General features: G+C 30.4%; 2 protein-coding genes across 2 annotated transcripts in view; one reads left to right on the forward strand and one right to left on the reverse strand.

Annotated features, from left to right (window-relative positions):
• Positions 1-23354, forward strand: part of LOC106637211 (lachesin) — a 472386-nt gene that overhangs the window by 341525 nt on the left and 107507 nt on the right. Inside the window, exons 3-4 of the mRNA XM_089596117.1 lie at positions 6505-6712; positions 10235-10396. Coding sequence (XP_089452243.1) covers positions 6505-6712; positions 10235-10396 — 370 coding nt within the window. The remainder of the gene's footprint in view (positions 1-6504; positions 6713-10234; positions 10397-23354) is intronic.
• On the reverse strand, positions 949-22171 carry LOC149373657 (uncharacterized). Its single transcript, XM_089596116.1, has 3 exons — positions 20722-22171; positions 13797-13970; positions 949-1481 (listed from the first exon to the last, which is right to left on the reverse strand). The coding sequence occupies exons 1-3, from the start codon at positions 21993-21995 to the stop codon at positions 1067-1069; spliced, it is 1863 nt and encodes a 620-aa protein (XP_089452242.1). The 5' UTR covers positions 21996-22171; the 3' UTR covers positions 949-1066.

Here is a 23354-nt window from a genome sequence, read left to right on the forward strand (position 1 = left end):
ATGTATAATCCTCGGTATAATCGGTTATGATGATACGTTAATTTTTTCATACATAAACCTTACATTTGCCAAATAATAAATGCTTTTCAGATTAAAAGAGGGTTGTGAAAATACCAACTATAAATTAAGTGCACTATGTAACAGAACCAAATGGATTTTTACACCGTATAAGTGTAGGTGTACCAGGAAGAAAAAACTGATTGAAAATACTCTTATCCGAAAAAACTAGAATGACGAATCTCATGATCAAGCTGTAAGCTAATGCCATTCATAAGCTCTTACTTTAGTCGAGGAATAAGAAAAAAGACATAAATTTATCTATAAATAATCGTTACTATTATTCGCAACGGGATGATCCCGTTTTTTCAGCTACGTTTTTTCAAAATCTAGGTCTACATCACGTCCCTAGGGCAAAAAGTAAAAATTGAGTGCCTAAGTCACGTATATCGTTTTTCTTACCGATGATGAAGAGTGCAACATTGCGCCTGGTGAATCACTTTGCTCCTTAGGACAAAAATAGTAGTTGTCGTACCTACCTGGTGGTGCATATCGCTATAAGAGGCCTGATGCTTGCCCTGGTTGGATGCGCACCTTGTGTGAACTCTATTTTTTCTATTTAGGGTGGAGTAAGTGTCAAAAGATTAAAACAAACGCTGAAAGTAGGAAAAGGTGGATGAAGGTTTGAAGGTGAGACAAAGACTTATGAAAAAAGTAATATATTGTGCACTAGTTCATTATCTCAAGACGTATGAAAATAGCAAAAAAACAAGCTTACTTATGGTAGAGCTGAAGTCTTACGTGAAAAACGTACCTCTTTTAAAAAAAAAAAAAAAAAAATGTGTACATTTACATTTTTGCTGTTGAATTGAGATCTGTTTTGTTAACAGGCTTACACAAACAAAAAATGTTTTGATCCAATACATAATTAAAAATTTTTATCAACACATCTGTATTCTCGGACGATAGCAATAGTTAAATTAAAAAAATTAAAAAATTAATCAACAGCTTACTAAAAACAAATGTATAATTAAATGTAATTATCCATAAGGTACCGTTAACCAAGATTTTAGAACACTCCATCCATATTATCATCCAGGTCAATTTCTTCTTTAATAATAACATTAAAGTTGAGCTGATCTTCGCACTCACTGAGAACAGGTTCTTGTTTGATATTGATACTACTTTCAGTCTCTTTTTGAACTTCACTGGCATCGTGATCTTCTGTTATGAAAACAGCTGCATAGGGTGTATAAAACCTAGCAAAACAGTCATTGTGGTACCTCGCTTTTTTTTCATGTAAGCCCTCAACGTTGAGTAAACGGTTACGTAAATCATCGGTGAATTTGTTTTTAGGTTGAACATCAAGTTCTCTCAAAATATCTATCTTCATTTGATCGGACTTTACGTATGTTATTGAATTTTCTGGCGTCTCAATAGGTATTAGATTACTACAGAATAAACACATCGATGAAGTATCAAACCTGCAATCAGTTAAGGAAAACATCATGTCGTTAATTTTTTTTCTTACTGCACTGCATGTTATTAAAATAAAGAATTATATGTATCGAAATTGAATTAATTATATCTATACAAAGCAAACAAAATGTTATATTCGTAGAAATATACTGATTCAAAAAATAGTAAATTCAGCAAGACCTGATGTTATATCGTTGGCTGCAAGGAAAAAAGAACTAACGGTGTTATAAATGAGTCTAAGAATCGATATGATTTTTCATCAGAATGAGTATTAATATCAATAAAGATAACTAATTGTAATTGTACAGCTGTTAAATTTTGAATTTCAGATATAAATTGAAAATTACTTGTATACTCTGAAAAATATAACCGTATACTGATGCAATCAAACTATGGGAAAAAACTTGTGTCTCTGTAAAATATGAGCGAAAACTTCCAAATTTAAGGTTTAAAAAAAGAAAAAAACACTGATCCAGAAAAAACTTATGTTATCCATTTACACAAAAAAAAAAAATCAACAGTAATTTTCAAAGAGGAACTATCTCACCTTACTGTACATAAAAAGTACAAAAAAAAATTAAGATAAATACAATTTTTTTTTGTGCACGCAAAATTTGTATAGTGAGCAAAAACTCCTTATGAAAGGTCACTTCCCACGGTAATAGTCTCAAAATAACAGGAACAAAGTCCACAAGTTTGTTAAGAGCTAAGGCGACTGTATAAAAAATAGCACATACATTATAAGGTTTGCAAGTGTGACGTGGCATAGTATTTGAATTTTCCCTCGCAGTTACTTAGTTCCAGCGGCTTAAGGTCGCGTAAACGTTTAAGTCTCTTATTTTCAAAGAAATTTTTCTACCACATTATTTATTTTGTCGAACAGACTAAAAATGTTCACATTTTACGGTACAATCATCTTCGGATCAAAAACGGATGGTAAGGGCAGTTGAGGGAGCAGGTCGCAGGGAGTCTTGTGGAAGTCAAAAGTGTACAACAAGGAAGTGGAGTGAGCCAACGCCGCTCTTGAAGTAGATATTATTAAAAAGTATCATACATAGTTATTAACAAATTGTTTCCTTTGATTCGGAGTCAATTGTTTGAATTTATGATGCTAACTAAAAAAAAAAGAAACTGAACCGGATAATATTGCTCTGTTATGTTTGGTCGCAGGTCAAGTATCTCCAAGTTTAAGCAGAGAACGAGGATGTATAAACTACATCGAGCGTATCTTCATAACTCTTGACCCTAGTTAATATTTAGGACAGAAATAGTAAGTTCCACGGAAACATTTGATTTCATCAACTTACTTTTATTAAAAATTTAAGGTAGAGGTCAGAGAAAAGTGTACAGAAGTGTGGTCGTTGAGGAGAGAGAATTACAACGAAAGATCTTATTCTAAGATCGCAAGAGGAGATGGTCCTGACTGTATACATAATTAATTCATAAATTATAGCAGTTTATTCTAAAAGTAAATCTTTAGTAGATACTTGTAGGGAAAATTTCTGAAAAATCACTAAAATTTAAGAATAACGCTTAAAAAGAAATAGTTCCAGCAGTTCGTATGTTCTGGAAAAATATTCAAGGTGCATTATTCGCAAGTTAAAAATCTCACAACATTAACTTGTGAGCATCCGACTACCAAACACTACTGACGGTATGGCAACTCTAAGCTTATAGTACTTTACTTTAGGCAAAGAAGCTTTAGAATGCTCAACTTGGGTTCTGTAAAATTTCAATATTTTTTTTTAAATTTTACATTAATAACATCTGTCTTATTTAATGCACTGAGCAACCCAATTCTTGGAATCAAAGAAAATTTGCGTGTGAGAGTGATGGAGAAGACTGGAATTTCTACAGATCAAACAATAAACATCGCTGCACTTACAATAAAAATTAATGTTTATTTACAGTGGAAATAGCAAGAAAAACGTTAATTTAACATTTCATCGTAGTAACTTTTATAATTCTCTTTGTCTCAGTAAAATACAAAACTTCACTGTCACAAATATTTGTATTTCCTACAAAATTCTATAATTACGAAAAACATAGAAATAAAAAAAAATACAGTTTTCACATGGTCGCAAGATGGTCGTCGTAGTTTTCTCGGTTGCAATACCCTACTCTTGTGAAATTTTTCCGACTGACGTCGCTGTCGGTGGTATTTATATACGATTTGAATCAATAACGAAAGCGCCGTGAACTGGCGGGTAAAAAAATAAGTAGTAAAGCTCGTGGAGGACGCGTGGCGCACGTAACAGACGGAGATTTAACGCTGGCGCGTTTCACCATCGCCACCTTGAGAAAATTTCGCTTTCGGAGCTTGTACTTACACGCAGTGTCGTCTCCGTAACAGCGTCACAGTGCAAAATCGCACGCAATAATGCGGCACAAGTGCGGAGCTGAGGGAGAGAAATGAGGAAGGGGCGAAAAACGCGAGCGCCGGAAAATTGTTTTCTTTAACTGGCAAACTGCGTGCTCACTGTTGCAGCATCGCAAGCTTCTCACTTATATGTACTCTCTTCTTTTTTTCGATCTTCGGAAAAGCAATCTCGACGGCGGCTGCACCGATGCTCCTCGCGCTTGGAAATAAGACAACCTTCTAAATTTCAAACGATCGTCGAGGCAACATCAAGCCAACCCCCTCCTCTCTTTCTTTTCTTAGTCTCAGTCGTTATCTTCTTTCATGTGTCTCCTAGCAATTTTTCCGATGCGCTGAGCCTCCTCTTCCATGCAGATCTCTCTTCGCGTTACAATAGACTTTATTTTTTTTCTTCGAACAATGCCTGAGCTATTTTGACGAGGTGAGAGAAATCGCTGGAGAGCACATACGTCTGTAAAAAGATTCCTCATGATTCTCCTTCTTTGCGTCTTTCCATCAAGTTATTATTTGTTAGTTCTACCCTTCGGCTCTCTTTTTCATTCAATACAAACAGATGGGCTACTGTTGCATTAAGAAACTTTTTCCTTGCATCTTATTAGACGTGATTTACTTTTATGGGATGGCTTTCATGAAAAATATCTTTTTTGCTCTCCTTTGAGGTGACTAAAAAACTGGCATTGTTGTTTGACTTTTCAGAGTTCAAAATGCTCACGGCAAGTTTGAACAAAATCTTAAAGCTCAATTTGGTGGGACGTTTTAAGAGTTTAAAGAAAAACCAGAGTACATAAAAAAGTTTTTTTTTTGTTATCAATACTAACCTGCAAGATGCGTTTTGGTTAGTCAAAAGACAAAATACATAACAATTAGACTTATTAGCAGTAAAGTAGCTACTATCAAAAATGCCTCGTACATTGGATTTCGCAGCTCATGAGCTCATACAATAGTCATCGGTAATCCGTACTCTAAAAACCAGCTTCTCTATAGTCTATGCAAGGATTTGTTTAGTTGCTAATAGATGTTAAAATCTACATCTAATAATTTAATGGTTGTTTCATGATACTTCGAACTTTACCCGTTGGATATAATACACATGATTAAATCGTGTTAACAAAAAGATCGTACTTTACGTTGCACTTTGCATTTTTTTTTATAAAATATAGATTGATTGTCACCTGACAAAAACTTTTAAGAGTAAGATTTAGAAAAATAAAAAAAATTTACTTAAAATTTCCAGGTTCGACGAAAATTTTAATGTCGTCTTTTCTAATAAAAAAAAAAAAAAAAAAAAAAAAAAAAAAAAAAAAAAAAAAAAAAAAAAAAAAAAAAAAAAAAAAAAAAAAAAAATAAAAAAAAGGCCAATGAAAAATTTTTTGTCATCATAAAAGGACAATATGTAGACTGAGACTAATTTAAAGAGTGCCTCTATCTATGTATAAGCCTATTATTTTGACGGTATTTATTTAGGGGAGACCGGGGAATGACAAGCTTACTAGGTAACTCTAGCTTTCTTCTGAATGATAAAATATTTTCAATTCAAACCTTGTAAATAACAATTCCTAATGCGATTACTTTTTCCCTCTTCAAGTAAAACACTAAACAATGCAACGTAAGTTTAATGAAAAACATGTAAAATTTTATCTCATAGAGTGCCTGCTCTCGCACTTTTAATCGCACACACTCGATACAAACGAACCTGTTTTAAACTATCTTATGATATCTTTTTTGTAGATTAAACCTTGAGCTTCAACATGCTTTTTTTAAATTTGCTCTAGGAGGCATGGAAAAAAAATTATTTGAAAAATAATAACGTGTTCCATATGGGGAATGACTGGCACCTTAGGGTGGGGCGCTACTAGCACGGGAGTTCTTTATATTATCGGTGAGCTCCGACTATAAACAGATTTCCTAACCTTATCCAGACATGTAAACATTGTGATACACAGTGATGTAAAAGGCGATTTAGTTTTTAAGATGTTTATTGTTTAAGTAAATTTTACAAATAGTGCGTCACTACAAAAAAAAACTTTTTGAGGGAACTGGAATGAGAACCAAATGTCACTCAAAAATCAAAACTATAATTCCAAAGTTACAACTTCAATGTAATTTAAAACATTTGTAATATGTATACATGTATACATACTCTCGTCATTTTTTTATTTTAATTTTATGTGTACTCAATAAAAAAAAAAAAAACTTCTTTTTCATAATTCATTTTACGAGTTACCCTAACAAATCATCATGATTTATCAGGCTAGTGGTATGCCACCCCCTGCTAGAAGTACCTCACTATGGGGCAGTACTAGCAGTTTTTAGAGGTTTGGTTTCTGCCGTTCTTAAACAAAAAGTTTTATTATTTTTATAAAATTTGCTTGAGTTGTGATAACTACATTCAATTTTCTTTAAAAGTCTATTTTTTCGGTTAATCGTACTTTAAAATTAAAGCTGTAATTAACTCTTAAAGAAAAGGTGTCCATCATTCTCCTGTCTACCCTATAAATATTTTTAACTAAAGTTTAGGGGGTCAGAGACGCTGGAGGTACAGCCTATTTGGTATAATTAAATTTTTAATAAAAATGTAAGTTGCACTACTACAGCTCAATCCAAATAAAAACTAAATGTTATTTATACCGAATCATTATTTCTTACAGGTCGTATGGATTCACGTTGGCAGACAAATGCTTGTGTCGGTGCACAAGCACGTGGTGGCGAAGATTCCGAGGTTTTCCGTAACAAATGACAATCACAAAACATGGCAGCTGCACATTAAAGCTGTCGAGCGCCAGGATCGAGGTTTCTACATGTGCCAGGTCAACACAAAACCGATGATTAGTCAAATTGGCTTCCTCGAAGTCGTAGGTTAGTCTGATACAATAATTTGTATTTTCTTACAGCAGTTAGTCAGTAAAATGAGTTTTACAATACCGTTAATTTAATAGCACATTGGACCTTGTACTGTGATTACTTAAAATCAAGAATTTTCTATCCAAAGATCAGCTTTTTATTGAGTTCGGTTTCGATTCAAATGATAAGAACAATTACTGGACGTTTGATTGAATATAAGATATCTCAGAACTACAATTGGTTTACCAAACAATTTAAGTTTATGATCAGTAACTGTTGTTTATCACAGAATCCGTTTCTTCGAGTTAAAAAATGAAACGGGTCATAGTACCAAAGTCTGACACTTTCTGCTCTAAATTCGTTAAATATTAAATGATATATAATATAGATTATATAATATACATGAAATACTTTTACATTGGCCCCATTGAAAAGTTTTAAAATCTTTCCCTTTCCAAGCATCAAAAAAAATGAACACGTTCATCCCACAAGATAGAAGGTTTTTTTAATCTGGAATTTTCGCTATTCAATTACGTATATTTATAATTTGCACAAAATTTGCAGGGATGAAAATCAAAAAATACGTTTTTTGACTTGAAACTGACATAAATTTAAAATAAAAATTGTGAAAAAAAATTTAACCCCTACACAGTCTTCTATCGCTTTTATTTATAAATAGTTTAAGTTTAGATGCGGCCTGACAAACATTCTGACTTGGACAAAAAAAAATTTCTGGGTCAAAGATCAATTCCATTGTATATTTGATTATTTAAAATGCGTATGAAACTCTTTTTTTTGTGAACAAAACAAGTCAATTGATTTATAGAAGAACACTCATACATTAATACAAATGCACAATGAATTAATAAGTTAAAACAATAAAATAAGACGCTCGCGCTACAACCAAACATGCTGAACATTTATAACTCATTATAAAAAGCCACTGGAGTCTTGCTCGTGATTTACTTACAATTGAGTTAGTGACAGCATTGCGTTCTTGTTAATCAGGAATAAAGAAATACTAAGTGCATGGCTTTCAGATTGTTTTGTCCTAAAAAAGCGGTTTGACTGATGAATGCGTGCAAATACTCAACGAAAATTAAAGAGAGAGAAAAACTAGAGAAAAGAAAAAGCGAACTCTCTTTTTAAAGACAAGAAAAGATGGCAGTAAGAAGACAAGAGCTGCACATAACCTGGTATATTTGTACACATGTAAATGATAATAATACTGATTACTGCTGCACATCTTTTTTATATTAGGAATCATATGTGTATACCAGATTAAACCTTCGTTTAAAAAAAAATTTTATTTACTCTGTGGAAACGGAAAAATCACTGTTTCATACAAAAGAAATACTTGCTAAAGTGAGAAACAAAATATTTAGATCTATCTTACTATGCCTCGAGCCATGCCTTAATATGCCTTAAGTATTGTGTAAAATTTCTCCGTAAAAAATACTTGTCAAAACAACATTTATTTGAATTTAGTGATTAAAAAAAAAGTATCTTAATCAAATGTACCAAAAAGTTTGGTAAAAATATGTGTCATTCATAAGAAAAATAGTATTTTTTTATTACTAATTTTTGTACAATGCCTATCTGTACGTATTTTTGAATTCAGTGTCATCTTAAGAATTCATTGGGTAATTTTTTAGTGTTTAGAGCGAGAATTTTTTTTGCTCATCAGGACTCGAGAATATAAATGCAGCTATTTACATTTTAAAGGTTACTGACTAAAACAACTTTGATTTTTTTTAAATGGTTATCAACTGCAGTTATTGTTCACCACATGTGGTGAAAACATTTAAATTTGATTTTAAAAATAATTTCATTTCATAGAACATAAATTGAGCTTACTTTTAACGTTAAATTATCCTCATTGGCGTATTAGTAGTTTTGCTGTTGGTAACAAAAAGTTTTATTTATTAATTTTTTTCAACTGATAACTTAAACTATATATTTATAATATTATTTATGTTACTTGGGACTACAGAGAACTGTTCGAGAAATAATGCTTGGCTAAAAATAAAAAGCTTCTATTGAAAAAAAAAAGATCTTAGGAATCAGTGACAAAAGTGCTTAAACTGCCGCATGTCGCTTGCACGATACTGACTTAGCAGTAGGTACTACAGCAAAAAATGCTGCACGTAGCAGCTGCACCGCAGTACAGCTAGTCAAATACGTAAAGACGATGATATATTTATGTACATAATATGTGGTGGTACATATCTTTAGTTTTATACAAATCTAAAGCATTTGATAAAATTGTGTTACATTTCAGTGTAAATATTTGGTAATTTAATTTTACAGTTCATCAAAACGTCACTTTTTTTGCTGTAACTTCTATACATTCTAAAGTATTTACTAAAAATTATAAGATGTTCTTAGGCATGACTGCTCAACGGAAGTACCTTATTTTTGTTATTAATTTTGCTAATAGCAAATCAAGTTTACTCTCTCTACAATTTCAAAGATATGGGAACTTCCTCTGTTGACGAGTGAAAAAATGTGATTTTTACGATTCAGAATTAAAACTTAAAAATCATGCCAAGCATTTCTGGTGATTTGATTGTAAAATTTAAAATTAATATTAAATAATGTTCTTAAACTTAAGAAATGGTAGAATTTTGTTGAAAGTTATTTTACTGATTAATCATGATTAATTCACACTAAAACAATAATTGAGCTCAATAGATGTTATATAATTATAAAGGATATTGATGCTGAAATAAAAAAAAAATGTTCAAGTGTAGTGAAAATAAATCTTCATATGACGTTGCTCTGGGTACGTTAAATAAAAAAATAATCGATCATACCAGTATCACCTATACGCACCTTTAAAAATCAGCTTCTGATCAAACGATGGATGTATGAGTTTTTAAAGTTTTATCTTTATGCACACATATTTTATTCTTATTTTTTTTATTTCCCAACATTTTATTCCATTAGCATTTTGTTGTAATTGTAAATATTCATCGATTATTCTAGAAGTTGTTAGATGTATATTATTTTTTATAACACATTCTGAACAACAGCGGAAAACTATAAGAGTGTATGTTAAAAAATTAAGCTTTTTTTCAAACCAAATTAAAGAACTGTTTTCAAAATGTTACATTCAAACAAAATAAACAGGAAAACAGAGCTGCAGAAGGCTTTGTGCCTAAGAGTTAGCAGTAGTTTTCACTCAGAAATTTCGTAAGGAACTTGAGGTATTTTGTAGTATGGAAAAAATGATGAAAATGATTGAAAATGTTGCAGTGGCGTATGATAATATTATAAACAACGTTTCGAGCATATATTTAAATTATTCGTAAAAAAAGTTATCTCAAAGAAATACAAACTCAAAAGAACTAAATAAACAAAGGGAAAGTTGAACGCTTGGCGTTAAACAAAATTTTGAGAAAAGTGACAAAAAATACATCTAAAGTGTATAACCTTTCTCGGGCGATCTAGTAAGCAATCAATTAAAAAGACTAATGTTAAGAAAATATTGTTCAGAATATGCAAATATACTGTGAAACGTGATATGTGTTGCAGTACCACCCAATATATTGGACAAGGAGTCATCACCAAGTAATATAGCCGTTCGTGAACACCAGAACGTCACCCTAACTTGCAAAGCTGAGGGACACCCAGAACCCAAGCTCAAGTGGAGACGTGAGGACAACCAGGGCATTTCTGTAGATCGTCGGACTAAAGGTAACGTATTGTTTTATATGCACATTCACTGAATTTTTTTTTTTTGTTAACACTTTTCTTATTCGCTTGACTATGTATAGTGTAAGATAAGCTTCTTTTTTCAAGCATAAATAGATCAATAAGTTTTATAACAAAAATTACATTCAATTATATGAAAATGTCATTGAACATGGTAAAATTTATCGATTCATAGTCAGTAACAGGGCAACGAACGTATATCTTCCAAAAAATCCGTAAAACAGCACAAAATCTAAAAAAGAATACACACAGCACAAAGAATACAAGCAACATATTTTTCAAGGTCATGATATTCGTGAAGCAATTAAACCAATCCAGCCCACAATCACAAGCCACAAGTAATTGGGATGGATTATACAATACTGAGTTTACTTAATTATTCGTCCATTCTCAGATTAGCTGTGATTTATGTACGAAGTTGGGGCTAGCAAGTCGCCTTTATGGCTTAAGAAAAAAGGCTGTAAGTGTCGGCAGCGTGTCTTTTTAAATATTGCAGAGGTTAATCAGCCTTCTTAAGTACTAAAAAGCTGATGGTTCAAAAGTATTCACTTTAAGCTCTACCTTGGAGGAGCGAGCTTGCAAGCTCGAGCTAAGAGGATTATGCTCGCGAGGTTTCAGCTCGATTGATTTTGACGATAGTCTAGTGATACACAGTGTATTTTAGCACCAAATCTAATTATTGGTTGTTAATCGATAGTAATGGAGCTGGTGTCGCTACGAGAGCTATTTTAGGTTTCTTTCATTCCCGTTCAGTTTTTAAATGAAGCAGACGAAGCTTATTCAAAAGAAAATAGTGCTGATCCGTAAATAGATATTTATTTACGTCAAATCTCATTTACTTTGCTCAGACAATCTGATATAATGATAGGCTAGATGATTTATTTAAATTTATTTCAATTTTTTTGTCATGAGGGCAAGATCATACAAGAGTAGATTTCATTTTAATAACGCACCATGTAAGTATCAGGAGACCAAACAACAATTAACTTTTTTTTAAAGCCTGCAAACAAGTACATTTTTTTCTTTTAATCAGCCGAGTCTGTATCAGAGTAACAGGTAACGTAAGCTTTGCGTATGAGTTTGTGAGCTTAACCAAATCGAAGCGAGTACATTTGTTATAAAACAACGGTTAATTATATCCACTGTTGGCTGACATTATTAATGACACCAGTGACATTTTTTGTTTTGAGCCTTAAAGTTCGTCTTTCCGAACCTCAAACACATACATGTGGAACATTTTTTATTCAATTGTAGCACCTGTTAAATTACAATTGCACCAAATGCAATGGTGTCATTTGAAGTATAAGATACTTCCCGAATTCATAATTATTTAATATAATATTCTTTTAAATTAAGTTGTTGAAGAATACAAGGGTATAATATTTTATTTCTTACTTATCCTTGTAAGTCTTTGGTAGCAATATTCTTAAAGAAATTTATCAAAGTATGAAACAGTTTGTGCTATCTTTAATAAAATTTAATAACTTCGTCCCAATTCTCATTTCTACGTGCTAGATTTCAGTTTTAATATACGAAAATAAGATGAATGGCAGAGAAAGAAAATTCAATACATCCAGGATCTGTGCAGCCAAGCGATTAATTCCAAGTAAAGAACAATGTTGGAACGAAGTATTATGTGCCTCAACGATAAATTCAATATTCTTTGAGAATTAAATTAAATCAAATCATGAAATACAAAAATTTAGTCAGTCAGTGTAGTCAGTCAGGGCAGCAGTTGCAACGGTGTTACGACTTAAAAAGTTGTATATCCCAAAATGCATTTTTTCGCTTTTTATATAGAGTTGAAAAAAGATATCATACAACTGTTGGTCTGCCAAAATGGCTGAATCACCTGTCGGATGACTGCTGGAAGATTAACCAAAGTGGTGTAATACAACTAGTTATTTTGGTACTTTTTTGTTAAGAAAACTAACAACTGTGCGGTCCGTACACAACTCATCCATGCTGTGTACAGCATTAGCTAGCAAAGAAGTACAAAATAAGACAAGTCTTGCACTAGTATATGTTTCCAATAATATCTAATATGAAAAATTAGTTTACACATTTGCTCATTTGCTTAGTTATGTTTGTTAAAATTCGTATACTGACCGTAACAAAATAAGTTACTTGTTTGAAAAAAATACTTCTTCAACTTTTACATGAACAATAACTATTAAAGATAGAGCTTGTCAACGTTCAACGTCACACTGAAGTAAAACAATTTGCATATGATTTACATTTAAAATTAATTTATTAAGTATCATAATATCACGTCGTTAATAAATTAAGTAACTTCAACGTCCTTTATCTCTAAGTAAACAGTGAATAAAATCACTAGAAGGATTTTGTTTCAAAATAATTTTTGTTCGTTTATGATAAAATATCAAATTAAAGGCATTATTTGAACCTATACTTATGTTTGCAAAGTTGCTTGCTTGCGATTTATATCGTTTTGCAACTTGTGTCAACAACTGAAATTTAAATTAAAAAATTTTTCAATTGTCTACCTTTAAAATTTTTGTAACTGCATTAGGTGAATATTGTTAAGCATTAAAATGACATCAAAATAACTAATTTATCCCTAATTAGAAGCGCAGGAAATGTATTATTATGTTATTGTATGTATTAATATATTATTGTATTATTTCAGTTTGTACCTTTTTCGTCATTTTTGCTTGTTTAAGCCATGAAATTATGGTTTATCTTTAATGTCAAATCCTCATGAAAAATTAGTATTGAAACAATGTTCACTTAAAATGCTTTTCTTTAAAAACAATACACTTTCAGTTTTTAGTAAATACCAGAAAAAGCAAAAAAAAAACTATGTTGAAATAATATAAGACAGTTTTCATGATCCTACTGAATAAAAAAGATTTTTGATATTGTTTATTACACAAAAAATCAAAACTTCGAGCTCTAAATCATGTAAAATCGACCAAGTCATGTGACAGGATTGTTATGGACATAAATATGTATACACATCGACAGACTTCTTCTTTGATAATAATTTCGGCATTTTTGCACTATAAAAAATGGTGTTTGTTACTCGGTTTGAGCAAAACTTGTATTTTTACCGATATCAATTTTTTTTCCATAAGACAGCAAAACTCATTTTATTGTGCATGGAAAAACGCATAGGGCCAATAATTTTCATTAGTAATTTTATTGCAAATCCACTTATACAGGCAATAGCTGGGGTTTTCCTAAAACTCAGTGCACAAACAATTTTTTTTTTTTTTTTAATAGTAGTTTCCGAATTTTTAGTTGATAAGGTATTATGCATCAAACAAAAATATTTTACCAAATCATTTAATAAATAACGTTTTGTTTGCTAAGCAATAGAATAAGTAAGTTCAAATTTTTATTACTAATGTAACTTTACCTTGATGAAGTTTCAACCTGAGCCTCCTTTTTCTTCGCTTTTAATTTACTCCGATAGTCTTTACACCGCATCGCATTCGTTTTAGCTGTTTTTTTTGATTCTTTTCTTTTTAAGTGCTTCCGGAAACTTCTTTGATGTTCAGCATTCTTTCTCCTTTCGTTATCATTGTTATCACTGAAACAAAGAAATAATAAACTACAAATTTCAGAATCTTATTTATTTATGTGGTAAACAATTTAATAAATAATAACTCATGTTAATCCGTCAGTTTATTTTACATATTGATGATAATCACTTTTTTTCAGTGACAGTTCGTGTACACAATTTTTCCTGTTTTCATACTGTTTTAATCAGTAACTTTTTCATACAGAATCATTTATTTGCTATTTCGACTGTTGTGGTAGGTTTAATGGTATAATGCTCCAGGAAAAAGAAACTATTGTTTTGTTGACATGAAACAAAAAAATTTCTTTTCTATTTAATGTTTTGAACATGTTTTTTTAAAGTATCGAAAAAAAAACTTTTTGTCTTAAAGTTTCAATCAAACAATTTTTTTAGAAAAAAAATCTTTAAATCCATTAATTTTTAAATTAATTCAAATTAATCATAATAAATCCAATCAAAAATTGGATCGTTATTTGTGTATGTACTTTATAAAGTGGAAGTCTTTTTAGAACGAAGTTCTTTATGTCGCGTTACTCGGGGGGCTGGAATTTTAAAACCGACAGATTTTTTTTTTTTGGAAACGAAAGTGGTTTCACCCAAAGTCTCTTCCTTTCAAGTTTCCCCCCTTATCCCGTTCCCCTCACCTACTGTTCTCCATACACTTCCCCTCTCCCCACTATATATGTATATCTGCCAACCGTGCCGTGTTACTCTTCTGCACACCTTTACCCACCATTCCCCTTTTACACTCCCAAGCAATTAATTTTCAAACGAATTACAATTTTATTTTCCCACAATAACTTCTATTTCACTTTGAATTTTTTTCTTTTACAATTCTAAAAAAAAAAAAAAAAAAAAAAAAATTTAATTAGCATAAATATGGTTATGTAGATTAAACATCATAAGGCGCGTTATTACGCATTAAATATTTGTATTTTATGCATTTGATGCATAAAATACCGACCGATTTTTATTAAACCTGAGGTTTTTTTTGGCATTACAGTAATGTTACTAATTACTGTTATAAATATAATTATTTTATAAACAAATAAATTATTTAAATAGAGGAAATACAAAAGAATGAAAAAAAAAAAAAAAAAACAAACCAGGGGGGATGAATGGGTCATGGGACCCACGGTAAGAACGAAGTTCTTTAAACATGACATGAGTGTAAGGCACAATTTCTCAGGTAACAAGGGGGTCGCCAGACCCGTAGAAAGAACGAAGCTCTATAAACGTTAGTACTGCATTCATGTAGGTCACTAAACAAGAACTTGAAAAACGAATACAAAAAAAAAAATACAAAAAATAGTTCAGTACTCACGATGGTTGAACTTCGTGAGAACGTCGTGCATAAATACAGTACTCACGAAGTTCAACCATCGTGAGTACTGAACTATTTTTTTTATTTTATTTTTTTATTCGTTTTTCAAGTTTTTGTTTAGTGAACTACATGAATGCAGTACTAACGTTTATAGAGCTTCGTTCTTTCTACGGGTCTGGCGACCCCCTTGTTACCTGAGAAATTGTGCCTTACACTCATGTCATGTTTAAAGAACTTCGTTCTTACCGTGGGTCCCATGACCCATTCATCCCCCCTGGTTTGTTGTTTTTTTTTTTTTTTTCATTTTTTTGTATTTCCTTTATTTAAATAATTTATTTGTTCATAAAATAATTATATTTATAACAGTAATTATTTAAAGAATATAAAGTCAACGTTATCTAAAATAAATGAAAGTAATAATAATAATAATAATAATAATAATAATAATTAGTATTCATTCAAGTACGACAAATGACGTTGATTACTATTTTTCTTATTATTATTATAAACATTATCATTATCATTATTATTTTTATCTTAATTATTATGGCAGCTTCTTTTACTTAAGAAGTTTTAGAAAGAGAAATCTTATTTTTGTAAAGAATCTTGCTTAAGAAGATGCCAGCGTGTACTACACTGGGAAAATTGAAATGTAGTATATCTACTTTGGCTTAAAAATGAAATAAAAATGAAATAAGTTTAAAAATTACAAACTGGTAACTATTTTTGCAATACCAGTATTATAATAACAAAGTGAGACTCTGTTTTAATTGTTTTGATAAACTAATAACGTCCAAACTATTTAATAAAATTTGAATATTTTTATGTAAATTATTTCATTTTTTCACGCATGTTATATCGCAAAAATAGTTTAAAAAATAGAAGAATTTATTTTTGAATAGAAATTAAAAATACACCGCTAATTACTTAAATTTTCATATCCTTTTGCATTAAAACTGTACGCGCTTCTGCCAAGCTACGAGTACAATGTGGCTCCCAAATTTCCCCCGTACTATCGGAAGTAAACACAGTATCCTAAGTTTTTCTGCAATTATCTCAATTGGGATTTTGACTACTCATTTTCTTTAGAATGCTATTGGAAAGATGAAATTTCAATCCATAAGACCTGTATGTAATCTCGTTAAGGATACCTGACCCTTTGATATAAATTTGCGATTGATCGGTTTTTAATTTACTGTCAGCATGCACAATAGCTGAGCTAACTTTACTTCCTAATATCTCAAAATTTTAATCAGTTTGGAATGTAAAAAAAGGCACCACTAGATAAAGCGAGGTTTTATCTATTGAATGTCAAGTCTGTATTCTCCCTAAATCTGAAAACTAAGGAGACTTCCGTGCAAACATGGTGTAAGAGAAATTAATGTTAGTAAGTAATGTCGCACATTGTATTGCACACTTCTTTGCTTCGATTAACTAGCGACAGTGTTTGGCTCAAACATTTACTTAACTCCCACAATATTTTCTACTCAGATAGACAGTGCTTTGTCGTATTGCACGTAGTTTTCCTATGTTGAAGACAGTTCAGAGATAATTTAAATTTTCTACTTCATTGATAACGTCAATTTTATTTTATAGCTTTATAAATTATGTGTTTAACAACGAGTGATTAAAAAAAAAAAAAAAAGAAAAAAAATACATGAGTCAACATACGTTTCCGATATTTTAAAGAATAAGTTAGCCTAAACTTAGCAAGATTAATTAAAAATTCATGGTGAAATAAAAAAAATCACAGTACTAAGTTGTCTTCTGATTTTTCGTGTTTCTTTTTTATTTTAGGATCAATTAATAAAGATTGATTTAAGTGAGATTAATAATTATAGCAGAAAAAAATCGGGTAAAAAATGAGTGTAACATATGAATTGTTCCAAAGATAATGTGATTAATAATTAAAGAATTAGTAGAATCAGCTTTTTGTGACATATATTCCGATAAATATATTTTAAGTTATAAGATAAATAAACTTACACGTAAGCATAAATGTTTCTTAGCCGATCATAGAAGTTAAGCAATATTGGTTGTAGTTACCATTTACATAGGAGACCGTTGAAGCTACGAGACAAAGATAAATAAATAATCGATAAGGACTTAGTCATTTTTTCTACTTGATTTTCAAAACGCATTATGTATCAAGGCAAAGGTATTCCTTTAGAACTCTTGAAAGTTTTTGTCCCCACATGTAAAACAACTTATAATAAATGAGTATTTTAGATATTTTTGCGAAGAAAAAAAAAAGTAGTTGTAATTTTTCTAATATGAATTGCCTCGAGCTATGAAAAGTAGATTTAATCTTATTATTGAAAACAAAAAAAAATCATCGTTCAATGCTGTTTCAGATAGGGGACGTAATAGAACATAATATCAAATGCTTAATCCCCCCCCTCCCCATGGGTTATACTAAACCTATTTTAATAATACGTATGATTTAAGGTGAGGATTTCTCTTTCAGAAGCAGGAACACAAATTTCTTGTCATGTTTCACACGGGAAACATAAACAATGATTATATTTTTGTTACGTGAATTATTTTCTGGTATGCAAGTTTTGTTAAAAAATTAGAATAGTATTTATAAAGATTTTCCGATCATGAATGATCTTTGAAAATAACTTAATATTTCATACGAGGGTCAAATTTAATAAAGTTTTGTTTTAAATTATGTATATAAAAAAATAAATAAATAAAAAAAAAAAGTAAAAAGAAACCAAAACTATTACAAAGGGTTACTGTTACCTTGTAGAAGAAGGATTTTATAAACACTTCAAATTTTTTAATGTGCACTTATATGCTTTGATCTGATATTTGATTTGTTGTGTTTTACCTTAAATTCTTAGAGTTTGGGCTTAATTTATTCTTAAAAATGTTAATAATATATGTTAACTGAATAGGAGTTAATGTGATAGAAATTTCCAAGACCACTACTGTAAAATATACAAAAAATCTGTATTCTCAGTCGGCCGATCTTTTGATTGTTTATTTAGTAAACGTGATAACCTTAAAAGTTATAAACTTTTTAACTATAATCAACAAAAGTCTGTTACAAATTGCCGATAATCCAATTTTTTAAGATGTTACACTATTTACTGATGTCTAAAAAATATGAATATATAATTTCAGATAATAGAATCCAGTAAAATACTTAATCTCTTCTAGTTACGTTCATCTCTTCTAGATACATATTGGATCCGACCTGAAAACTTCAGGGATGTTCCCAATTTCTTACGTTTTTCGTTAAACACTGTTAAGTTACATGGTTAAAAAAAAAGTTTTCATTAAAAACTTAAAGCTTAAGTAAACTACAGTTTGTATTGCATTGTATTGTATTGAAATTATTGTAAATTTTTTTAAATATAAAATTCTTTCAAATTACAGTGTGCATTTATTCTTCAACAACGTATGCATAAAAGTTTATATCACAGTATTTAAAACACAAGGTTTAAAAAGAAATTTTCTAAAAATAAGTTGTGTCACGCTGTGTCAGTAGATTTTTCCGATTTTTCTCACATACTTGTTAATAATTTAAAAAATTCAGGATTACCGTTGATCCATGAAATGCCCATACATTTGTAACTTCACAAGCTGTAATGCTTTAAGTCGTTTGACAGAACGACATCTCTTACACTATGCTTTTTTTTTATCAACAAAGTGAGAAAATTTATTGCTTACAGAAAATAAGATAGAGAATATTATTTTCTCACACCTTCACAAAAAAAATTTAAGTTAGAGTTAAACATAGTTAAACAAATATTTTTCGTAATGAATACGTAAAAATATTCACCACATTAAATTTTAATAGGTTAGCAAATTTAGAGCTCTAAAATGATTGAGCATTTTTTTCAATTATAAATAATATAATTAAAAAAAACAGTCTATAAAAACATGATATGGTGCAACATAATTCTATGCTTTTTCCTTGAATTGGTTTTCTATTCTTTTTTTTTAAATTTTGGTAAATAATTTTGCGTTAACGTTTATGGAAAATAAAAGCATAATGTGTTTGAAAACTATTTTTGAATTTTAAAATTTTAATATCTTTTAATCGATAAAATATTTAAAAATTGAATTATAATTTTTTTTAAATTAAACATACAACTCATTAGCAATTGACAAAAACTGAAGGAAACTAAAAAGTCCCTGAGTATTCTTTAAGTACTAAAGAGTTTAAAGTAGTTGTATTCCTCACGCTATTGCAATGCATGCGCACTGTAGAGTAGGTACGTCATCTGTCTGTATCGCACTCGTGCGAAAATATGACACGTAGCAAGTTTTTTCTACATCTATTAATTTATTTTTAACTTCACTAGCACGTTTTAAGTCCTTTGTAAAATTGAATTATTTTATCCTTGAATATTTTTGTAATACACAAAAAAAACATCGTCAGAAATTTACTATTCCTTTTTAAGACATAAGTAATCATAGAATATGAAAAAAAAGAGTTTCTTCATGAGTCTCCACGTTAAAGAATCAAAAGTGACTATATTCATGCAAAAAAAATGTCTCCACCGGAGGCATGACTTTTATCAGAGTAAAAAGTATAATTACGTTAATATAACCTTTTTAAATTAATTTAATTTATTAATATTAGCACTACTACATTAGTTTTTTACTATTTTGTAAATAATTATTATTTAGACGATAATTATGACATTTTAGGTGTAAATTAATATTTCAAAAAAAACGAACAAGATCTATAACTTTCCTAGACCACACATACATCTGAAGATCTGAAACAGAAGCTGTAGCACAGTAACGGCTTCTTTCATGTTTTAATATTTTCATTAAATTTTGGATCATACTTACTATAATCATAACAAAATACACGAAAGATCTACAACATTTGTTTGTATGCAAAACTTTGTGTTATAATGACAACTTTATTCTTTGATTGGCCTTAAACCTTTTTTTTTTGAATTGCTTTTCAAATGCTTCCTTTTTTTCTAGATCATCAGCATTGGTATTTGAATTTGAATTATAGTACAAAAAAGTTGCACATCAATAAAATGTACATTTCTTCGATCACACATTTACCTTTCATGCAAAGTATAAGGACAAAGGTGACTGAATGTTTTTTGTTTTTATATATATTTTCAAATGTTGTTATCAACTTGTAAACTATAACGATGCTTTTGTCAAAATGAGTAAATATGTTGAAATTTTTTTTTTTTTCTTTTTTAGATTTTTAACTTTTTTTTGGCACTAAATGTGCAAGTTTTTTAAGTTTCAAAAGATACACAAAAAAAAAACCTATTTTTTCAACCTGTAAAATATTACCTTTTTGACTATAAAGGTGTAAAAATACCATTTTTTAACTTTGCCAACATTGCTAAAAGTCTCATTTTTCTCGACTACGTAATAAAATAAATAAGGAATGAATTTGTGAAACGTGATCAAATACATAAAACTAGTAAAAAATATACTCACCATAATGGATCGGACAACGCCAGCTTGGCTAATTTTTGCCTTTTTCTCCACCTATTGACTCTATCTGTGGATGTTTTTTTCTCTTTCAAAACCTTTTCAATAAACACGTTGTTTGGCTGAGGCTTCACCCGTTTTTTTCGAAGTTTGTATGTTTTAATTGCTGTTGTTACTGTTTTTCGTTTTTTTTTGACAAACGGCCTTTCACAAGACAGCTGATCTGATGTATCACTGCTTGACTCAAATTTATACTTCTGGCAAATCCCCTCATCTTCAATTTTTACAGCATCTGACAAGATATCAAACTGTTTATTCTTTTCTTCGACTTCATTTAACGTTACTTCTTCAAAAGTTAATGTCTCTACTTTAACAACTTGTTCACTAGGAGTTGATGAACTTGGAGACACACTGGCTGTAAAATCGTTCTGTGACTCGTCACTCTCTATTTTAATGTTACGTAGTAAAAATTGTGATAGTTGAGGTTTTTTCTCAGTTTCCTGTGCTTGTATTTCTTCCGTAAGTGCTGGTGTTTTTGTTTCAACGATTTGCTCTTTAAACTTTGAAGCAATTGTATCGTTACTCAATGAATTGTTAGAATAACACCACGTTTCTCTGCTCGAACTTTCCGATTCGTACAATTCCGATTGCATTCGAGCAAGACGTTTTCGTTCCCTATAAGCCTTTGATCTTTCTTTGGGTGTTTTTGGCATCGGTATTGGAACAAGTAATTTTTCTTTTTCCTTAGTTCCATAATTATCTACCTTATTTTCTGTGTCTTGGCTTTTTAAGCTGTTCTGTAGCAATAAAAGCTTCTGGAGTTTCTTCCGAGCTCTGTATGCCCTTGTTCTTTCGCAAGACGTTAGGGCTCTCTTTTTAACCGGCTGTTCTCGACGTTCAACATCATTTTTTTTCGACTTTTCCGAGACTTGTGGAGCGCACTGTGCATCAGTGGTGCAACAACGCGGCACCTCGTGGGGCACCTCGTGGCTCGATTCAATTGGCGCCACCTCCGTTTTCACTGCTTTGCTCTCGCTGTTTACGACGGCCCTGTGCCCTATTGGTTGTCCCGCGTCTAATTTTACATCAGCAGAAACAGGCATATACAAGTTTTGTATAATCGGAAAACTCGGTTGACCACTCACGAGCAGATAGGTAGGATTTTCTCCTACTGAGTTATCTGGTAATATCTCGTTGTCTACCACTCTGATGATCACACCTACTATATTATTCAAGCACATGTTATTTGTAGTATTCGCACCAAACAAATTCGAGGCCATCTGTCACTAATTGTAAAAACAACATTCACTTTCATTTAACACCGCAAACAGTATAAACTGTACCTAAGAATAGAATGTTAATAAACATGTCAATCCCCACAGTTAAGGAAATAGCCTCATATTACACGAGAGCATATTAGCTGTTTTCATTCTCTCTTTTTTTCATAGGCGTCTGTGTACATGGTGACATGGCTACCAACTGGCAGCATATAAATTTCCAAGATTCTTGCACTTATGTATGTATCCCTACGCGCGCGCAACCTCAATCGATTTAAAAACAGCTTTTTGTCGTACTTAATAGTTATTTTGTTTACTTGTCGATTGATTCGGTTACTTATTTGATTTAAGTGAATGCTACTTTTAAAATACATAAACGTCATTAATTAATTTACATGTAACAATTTTCAGTCAGTGTACATAATTTTATTAGTAACATTTAATAGGAACTTTTCGAGTGTTATGACAAAAAATAATAATTGAAATAGATAAAAAATAATAAAACACACAACTAGATGAATTTTTTTCAAAAAGTTTTTGGAAGAAAATAAAACGAAATTAAAAATAAATTGTGCTCCACATAATAAGCTTTAGATTGTTGAACTGAATTCTGATAATGTATTATTCTACAAGTTTCAAAATATAAAACCTTACATGACGTTCGTGCTTATAATAATTTCCAGAAGTAAAATTAATTAATACTTTTAATTCAATAGATCAAGTAAAGTTAGGGTCAAAAATTAAGCGTTATGATTTTCCCTAAAAAATTTTTTAAATTATTTTAATTCATCAAGATTAGCACTGTTACGTAAGTTTTTTAAATTCTTTTTTAATTAACGTTGTTTAGAACATAAAGATCAGATTTTTAGTTTGCATGTATATTATAAAAACGTGAAATAACGAAATCTATAATTTTTCTTGACCAGGCATGAATCATCTAAAATATAAGCTGTAGCAAAACAACTGATTTTTTCATAAGTTCAAATATTTCTTTTAATTATCAGAACATGAAAAAAATTCTTAAAAAATACATAAAATTATAAAATATTTGTGTTTTCCAAGATCTACATTTTCTGTGTGAGGATGTTGATGAAATCATGTCAACTTTGTAATGTGTTGGTCAACAATATTTTTTTGTTTCAATGCTTTTTGCTTCCTAGACCATCAAAATTTCAATTTAAAGGAAACTGTAAAGTACAAAAAAAAAACTTATTCGACTACACAAACATCATAAATAAAAACTATATAAGATGTAAAAAAAATTGATTTTTTTTCATATTCTGTATATTCTAAGGTAACACTTGCTTTTGAAACGAAGTTCCTTATGCCAGCTTTGTAGTGTAAAACCTAGCCGAGAAAAAA

The sequence above is a fragment of the Copidosoma floridanum genome, unplaced genomic scaffold (assembly GCF_036245765.1).
Source record: "Copidosoma floridanum isolate Cflo_tuat_1 unplaced genomic scaffold, Cflo_Japanese_pri ptg000029l, whole genome shotgun sequence".
In the NCBI taxonomy this organism is placed as follows: Eukaryota; Metazoa; Arthropoda; class Insecta; order Hymenoptera; family Encyrtidae; genus Copidosoma; species Copidosoma floridanum.

What these genes read in the sequence shown, in the direction of transcription:
- LOC149373657 (XM_089596116.1), bottom strand. Translation starts at nt 21,995, where the DNA reads ATGGCCTCGAATTTGTTTGGTGCGAATACTACAAATAACATGTGCTTG. An exon ending in GCGTTGTCCGATCCATTATG is followed by an intron (nt 13,971 to 20,721) that starts GTGAGTATATTT and finishes TCTTTGTTTCAG; the next exon opens with TGATAACAATGATAACGAAA. An exon ending in CAGGTTGAAACTTCATCAAG is followed by an intron (nt 1,482 to 13,796) that starts GTAAAGTTACAT and finishes AACTGATTGCAG; the next exon opens with GTTTGATACTTCATCGATGT.